The following is a 7,326-nucleotide window of genomic DNA, read 5'->3' on the forward strand; positions in this document are numbered from 1 at the left end:
TAGAGTTCAGGTGCATGTAATTAAGTAGGATCGAAACGCATGAGAATGTTGGAAACATCTTGATCCCACCCTTACTTTGCCTCGTGGAATCTGGCTATAAAATAAAGACACAGCTTGTAGCCTGTGGCGCTGTCGCTAGCTCTCCATCACAGAGGACAGCGTCCCACCCAGACCCAGCTTTTTTCTCTTGTCTGTCTTTTCTCAATCCTTCATCGCGCCCTCTCAGGCTCACCTAACCTGGCTGAGCTGGCTCAGCCCATATGGCACCCAACATGGGGCTGAGTGTGCCATGGCCGTGCCAGCTCGCCACATTCTCTGACACCTGGAGAGACGGTAAGACGCTGCTTTCCCAGCTCGTCCGATACAGGGCGCACCTGCTGCCTCACCCTGCCTCTCACCTGCCCTGGCCCTCCTGAAGGCTCATTAACTCACTAAATAAGTAAGGCAAAGGCACAACTCTCACACAGCCGTAATATGATACGCATCAAAGATTTTTATCTAATGCATTAGTTGAACAAGGGAAATGGTAAGATGTTCCAAAAGAGAAATCAAAGAACCATGCATTTATTTTTACTTTTTTAACCCTCACCTGAGGATATTTTTTCTATTGATCTTTAGAGAAAGAGTAGGAGGGAGGAAGGAGGAGGAGGAGAGAGAAACATGGACTGGTTACCTCCCACATGCGCCCCAACCGGGATCAGGGATCGAACCTGCCACTGAGGTATGGTCTGAAGGCCGGGGCTCTAACCATGAGCAACCAGCCAGGACCAAAGACCCACGCGTTTATATGCAGAATATTGAAATGTATTTGCCAATGGACACAGCGTGGTTTGCCCCTGGAGACACCCCCTGGACTCTTCCTACTCCAGACTTCCCCACCAGTTGGCAGAAGTGACCTGAAGGAAAGATGATTCTGGATTGCAGGGTAAGGCTGGCCTCACGGGGTTTGGCTGTTCTGGGCAGGGCAAGAGGGCCAGTCTGCCAGAAGGGCCTTCTGTGTTTGCTTTGGCGAAAGACTTCATAATTGGGCTTGTCAACGCTTCCATTATTTGCTGTCCCGAGGCTAGGAAGGCCAGCGCACAAAACTCTCTTACAAATTGGGGGAACTCGTTTCTCGTCCAGCTCCCCAGAATATCCCAAGGCCCCTGTGCCGCCAGCAGGTGAGGCCTCTCTTCCCACCTGGAAGGCAGCAGCCTGGGGGCCAGGACCAGGTCAGTCCCCGAGGAGGGCTCCGCAAGCACCAACTCCTCCTGGTCACACTCGGCTCCTTACAAGAGTCTGTCACCGCTGAGTAAATGAGCAAGACGGCTGTCCCCAAGGACAGCCTGGTAAGAAGGAGAATGTGTGCTCATGGAGACTTTGCAGATAACAGCTTTGCCATGAAAAGCAAAAACTTATAAAAGTTTCTGAATTAGGGGAGGGCAGGCAGTAAAACCCAGCGAGCATGTGAAAATGTTTCGTTTCGCTTTACAAAAGGAGCTGTTGGGTTGTTGAGAGTGACATATAGCTTCGGAGGAGAAAGAGCCTCCCTATCCACCCGGAAAATGAAATGTGGAAACATCTACAGCGCGGCAGACAAGCACAGCACCTGCCCCTCGTTCTGCTTCCGCTGGGCCTCCGGGAGCCATCTCATCACTGGTCTGTTGTTGAACTGAAATCCCCGTCGGCCCACGGGAACGGTACGGACGTCGTCTGTATGAGGCCGTCAGACGCCGGCCCCCAGGGTCCTGTCCTCTGGGGCCCTGAGGCGGTCGGTCCTGCAGTGAAGCCACAAACTGGACTCCAGCTGATCGCGGAGCCTCAGCAAGTGTCTGAGTAAAACACCCTCTTGGTGACCGCGACCTGGGTTGCCCGTTTTACAGAAGATGAAATGGGAGCACAGAGAAGCTGAGTAGTTTGCTCAAGTCACCGAGATAAGAGGCGAGGGAGCCTCGAGGGCCACGGGGCAGCCGGGACCCCACCTCACCCCAACTGCTACATGGGAAGTCCCGTTTGTGGGGCGGGTGCTCTTGGCAAAGTCAGGGAGACCCCCTGTCGTAAGAGCTGCGGTCCCATTCGCAGCCCCCTCGCTTTCGGAGGTGCTGTCGTTGACATGACTCCTCTAGTCAAGTCCTCAAACACCCTGATCGGCAGCTGTCTTGCCAGACGAGACTGGAGAGAACCCCGAGATCGTCCCCACCCCCTGAGCTCCGAGGGGCTGGGATGGGATCCCGACTAGACGTGTGGTGTCTGCACACATGCGCCCAGGGGCGGGGACCTTTGTAAAGGCGTCACATCTGCCTTGGAGAACTACAACAGGTGGTACTCCTGAGCCGGGCAGTGCCACCCCACCCACCCACACCCAGGCCTTCTGCCCAGTGATGGACATGAACATGACAGAGGTCCATGAGGGGGAAGTAGAAATAGCCCCGTGCCAGTGTGAGTGGCCAGGGCCCCTGGGCATGCGCTGCCATGAAAACATGGGCCTGACACACGGTCAAAGGCAAGACTTCTGGGCAGTGGGGTCAGGTCCAGAGGCCGAGAGGAGCAGCTGCCAGTGGGTCCTAATGGCCAGGAACAGGGAGAGGGAATACGGGAAGCGGAGGAGGAGGAGGGCAGGAGGGGAGGGCCCGGGGTGGGGACGCTCGAGCCTAGAGTGGAGGCTGGGGATAGGAACTTGGCAAGGACTCAGCTAGAACAGACAAACCCTAGAATCTCACGTGCCCAGGGGAGGAGGTGGACCTTCTGTGGCCCAATTGGATCTAGAAACAGGTCGGTGCCAGGGTCCAGGGCTGAGCCAGGACAGCGGCTGCAGGGTGGGCAGCGCAGGCCAATGGCACCGTCATTGACAGTGCCCTTGTCGCAGCGTTGCCAGGCCATCAGCACACAGGACCTGGTGTTGGCCACAGAAGGGCTAAGTTTGTGGGGGAAACACCTGCTCTTGATAGTTCACTGTGTCTAATAAAGGACGATGCAAACTGAGCTTCGCTGAAAGTGGTGCCCTGGGCACTGACAAGCCACTACCCACTCGGGCTTGCTTCCCTCTCAGCCCAGCTCGTGCTGTGAGCAAGCCAGGCCCGGGTCAGGGAAACATTGGTGATGGAAGTGGAGCTTCGGCGGGGACTGTCCCATGCGCTGTCAGGCCTGGAGAACAGCTCCCTGGGTGGACTTGAAGTCGCCCAGGGAGGGACCTGGGACCCCTTGGACAAAAGGCGCTGATGCCAACTCGGTCTCCCCTGTCCGGGTGGGCAGGCGTCCAGATGGTGTGCTCTGGGGACCATGGTTCACAGCACGTCCCTTCTCACTGTGATTTCCTGATTTAGCCATACATCAGCCCTTAGTTATAAAAGGCAATTTTCTTAAAGCTAAAGACCTTTAAATTTATATATTATTGTTTTACATAATGGCCCTCATGAGGTCACTGGGGACTCCCTGCAGTGAGACATCCCTCAGCCAAGGTTATCTGTGCTGAGTCAGGCTCCACGGAGGGTGGGCATGTGGCCGCCTGTCACCTGCGGGGGCGTTTACGTGGGCGGTAGCTTTGGATTTTACAACTCCTTTCAGTGGCAAAGGAATGAAATTAGTCACAACCTCGCTCCATGCACTGAATGACGTGTATTATGTGCAGCATTCCAGAGCCCAAGGTTACGGTTTCTTCTTTTTAAAATAAGCCTGCGGGTTGGGGCCGGAGAGGAGCTCCCGGACTCTGAAGCCGACGTGGACGCCGCTCCTCCGCTCCTCACGGCCTGTCACTCTGTCCCGCAGGTGGTGTTCAGCAAGTACTGCAACTCCAGCGACATCATGGACCTCTTCTGCATCGCCACCGGCCTGCCTCGGTGAGTGTGCAGCCTCCGTGTCTTTCAGTTCACCTTGACCGGAAAAGAGGGAGTGGGGTTGCCCTGGGGGAGGGATGAGAGGAGCAGAAGGGCCACCTGGGCAACCCTTTCACATCTGCGAATGAAACCCTGGCGGTTTCGGCCACAGCCGGCACGCTGGTACCACAGGCTCCCCGTGTCTGCACGGAGGAAACCGGTGGGCGGAATCAGGCAGAAAGTAGCATCAAGACGCAGGGGTCCTCAAACTATGGCCCGCGGGCCACGTGCGGCCCGCGTGTTCACAGTTTTTATGGCCTGACACACCTTGCAAGACCAGTTTCCTCCTCAGAGAGAGTAGATAGGCCTACATATAGCAAGTGAAACAAGTTAAAAATTAGTAAAAGCAAAGAGCAAGAGAAGAGAGAAAAAATTGAGTAGTGAAGAGAAAGGAAAGAGAAGGGGAAATGGAGTAGGAGCAGGAAAAAGGAAATTAGATATTTGAATAAATCAACAGAGACTAGAATAGTAACACATCAATAAAGCAGATAAAGAAGATCCATTTTTAAAAGGGTGAAAGAAAGGAAAAAGAAAAACTAAAATGGGGATAAGAGAAGAAAAACAGGAGGATAAAAGCAGAAATGAGGAAGACAACGGTGCAAAAAAAGTAAAATAAGATAAAGTGAAAAATAAAAAATAATAGTGAAACTCAAAAAATAAAAAAATGAAGTGTCATTTGCTTCAGCTGAGTTTTAATGCCCCATGAGAGCTCATTTAGGACCTCATTCTTCTGTTCTATCTGCTAATTCTGGGATTCCTGTTAGGTACTTAGGTGCTGGCCGCTGTCAAACACTTTCTTTCGGCTTTTAGCCCCCTGCTTGAAGCTCCAGTCAGGGGTCCTCAAACTACGGCCCACGGGCCACATGCGGCCCGCTGAAAACATTTATCCTGCCTGCCGGGTGTTTTTGCCACCGCTGCCTATTGCTGAATTTGTTCATAGTTTTTTTTAAAACTATAGTCCGGCCCTCCAACGGTCTGAGGGACAGTGAACTGGCCCCCTGTTTAAAAAGTTTGAGGACCCTTGATCAAGAGTCTCCTTTCTCCTTCATTGACTCATCTGCTTTTGGAGGAAGGATGAAGGAGGGTGGCTGTGTCTGGCTTTGCCCGCCCCCACCTCTCCCATCCCCAAACCATCCAGCAGGTGCCTCCTCTAGCTCAGGCGGGTCATCACAGATCAGTATTTGAGGAAAGAGCCACTTCAGAAATGCATTGAAAAAACCAGTTGCCTAACTTACAGAATCGTCAGCATTCCATGAGAACTGTTTTCCCAAATCAGCAGTGTCCTGGAGCAAGTGGATTTGCTATCATACCTTTTCTATTATAGGGTGATTGAGAGTAGCTTTGGCATGGCCGTTGCTTTTAAAGTCAGGATCCAGGTCCAGGAAGGTGAGCGAGCGAGCGAGAAGGACCACGGAGTCTTTCACAGGCGGGTGAGGAAGGGATTCAGAGCTGAATTACAGCAAACAGCAGGCAGTTTGTAGCAGCAAAAATAGCCACCGGCTGGGGCATCTTTTGTTAAGGGCTGTGCTAAGAAATAAATATATGTTATGCTTTAGAGCAGTGATTCTCATGTGCAGCCGAGGTTGAGAACCACTGCTTTAGACCAACGCTGAGGTTTGAGTGTCACCCATTGCACAGATTTTAAAAATACACAACTGAAGAGCAGGCAGCTCACCTACCGTGGACCAGGCAGCACTGCTCACGGGAGGACCGCGGAGAGGTTGGAGGGAGACTCCACGTTTTCACTTAAAACTGTTTTATCGGAGAGATTCGTGCCCATTCGTGGACTCCCAAAGGAATGAAGTAGGAAGGCAAACGATATAACATTTATTCCCATTTCACCCGTTTTACTTAATCTTCCAACTCAATAAGTGAGACTTTCTCCAAGTCCCATTTTAAATGACGGTGAAGTCTACCGAGCACGTGGGATTACTCGGCCATTCCGCTTTATTTACAACCGGGCGGCAGGCAGGGCCGAAGCACAAGTCCGCTCGTGCTCTCAGACTCCGGGCGCCCCTCTCGCGCGAGGCCCATCCCAGGGTGCGCCCCCGTGAGGCCATCAGGTGAAGGCGCCGGCTTGGCGTGTCTTCCAGGAACACGACCATCTCCCTGCTGACCACAGACGACGCCATGGTCTCCATCGACCCCACCATGCCCGCGAATTCCGAGAGGTAAGCGGCGGGCGGCTTAGTCCGACCCCGTCCTCGCGGCGTCTCCGACACTTGCCCACACCCACCCGAGGATCTGTGGTTGTTTTTGTGATTTAATGCTGAAGCAATCTGAATGTAAAGCAAAGATGGGAGGGTGGGGGAGGGAGGGCCGGTGAAGGAGGCTTCGTTCAGCTGGTTCCTTACCCAGGTGGTAACAATTGTAAGTGGACCAGGAGCCCTGTGAGCAGGGACTGGTGTTATTACCATTTCACAGATGGGCAAACTGAGGCAAGGGGGCTGAGTGTCATGTAGTGGAGCCACCCCTGTCCACCTGCAGAAGGGGAGCAGGACATCCCTGACCACAGCCCCTGGGGGACAGTTGGCATTTTCCCACGGGGACGAATCCTGGTGTTGAAGTCCAGGGGACTCCTCTCTGCACAGGGGAGGGAAGGCAGCGGGGAGGGGTGCGGAGGGGAGGGACAGGGGAGGGGTCGGCAGTGAACACATTTTCAAATATAGTACAAATATGTGTGTGGCAAGAGGAAGGAAGGACGAGGGCTCTGAGCAGAGCCCCTCCACCTTTGATCAGCCCCTTTGCCCAGTGCTCTGCAGAGTCCCCGATGGTCCCCACTTCATCCTAGGCCAGTGATGGCGAACCTTTTGAGCTCGGCATATCAGCATTTTGAAAAACCCTAACTTAACTCTGGTGCCGTGTCACATATAGAAATTTTTTGATCTTTGCAACCACAGTAAAACAAAGACTTATATTTTTGATATTTATTTTATATATTTAAATGCCATTTAACAAAGAAAAATCAACCCCAAAAATGAGTTCGCATGTCACGTCTGACACGCGTGTCACAGGTTTGCCATCACTGACCTAGGGGCTGGGCGAGGCAATTTAAACGGCATTCTCTGTGGGGAACAGGAGTGCGATTGGGTGTGGGGGTGCCCCTTGGGACCCCAGTCTGTGTCTCCTGGTCCTCCTTGAACACCCCCTCCAAGCAACATGTGTGAATCTGGTCTGAGCCAGCTGGTCTGAGCCTTCGGGAGAAAGCCTGCCCCAGGCAGGCCCTCACATACCCAGCAACTGTAGGGCTCGCGCCTGCCGAATGGCAGGTGATCTGAGACCTCCCCTGCAGACTTCCCCCGCCCAGCGCACCCATCAGCCTCCCTGAATCTCACTCATCAGCAGCTTCTGCCCCCTGATTATGGGCTCCGGGCTCCCCGGAAGGAACGGTGCTAATTGGCTCCCTAAAGACGTCAACGAGACTTGTAGATCTCAGCCAGGCTCCAGCCTAACCAGAGCTCGCTGCAGAAGGAAT

At 53.5% G+C, this 7,326-nt stretch overlaps 1 protein-coding gene across 1 annotated transcript in view; it reads left to right on the forward strand.

Annotated features, from left to right (window-relative positions):
- The first annotated feature begins 2,360 nt into the window (after positions 1-2,360).
- The window catches only part of PDE9A (phosphodiesterase 9A), a 73,647-nt gene continuing 68,681 nt past the window's right edge, over positions 2,361-7,326 (forward strand). The window contains exons 1-3 of the mRNA XM_015568868.1: positions 2,361-2,418; positions 3,608-3,815; positions 5,945-6,022. Coding sequence (XP_015424354.1) covers positions 2,361-2,418; positions 3,608-3,815; positions 5,945-6,022 — 344 coding nt within the window. The remainder of the gene's footprint in view (positions 2,419-3,607; positions 3,816-5,944; positions 6,023-7,326) is intronic.

The sequence above is a fragment of the Myotis davidii genome, unplaced genomic scaffold, assembly GCF_000327345.1.
Source record: "Myotis davidii unplaced genomic scaffold, ASM32734v1 scaffold512, whole genome shotgun sequence".
In the NCBI taxonomy this organism is placed as follows: domain Eukaryota; kingdom Metazoa; phylum Chordata; class Mammalia; order Chiroptera; family Vespertilionidae; genus Myotis; species Myotis davidii.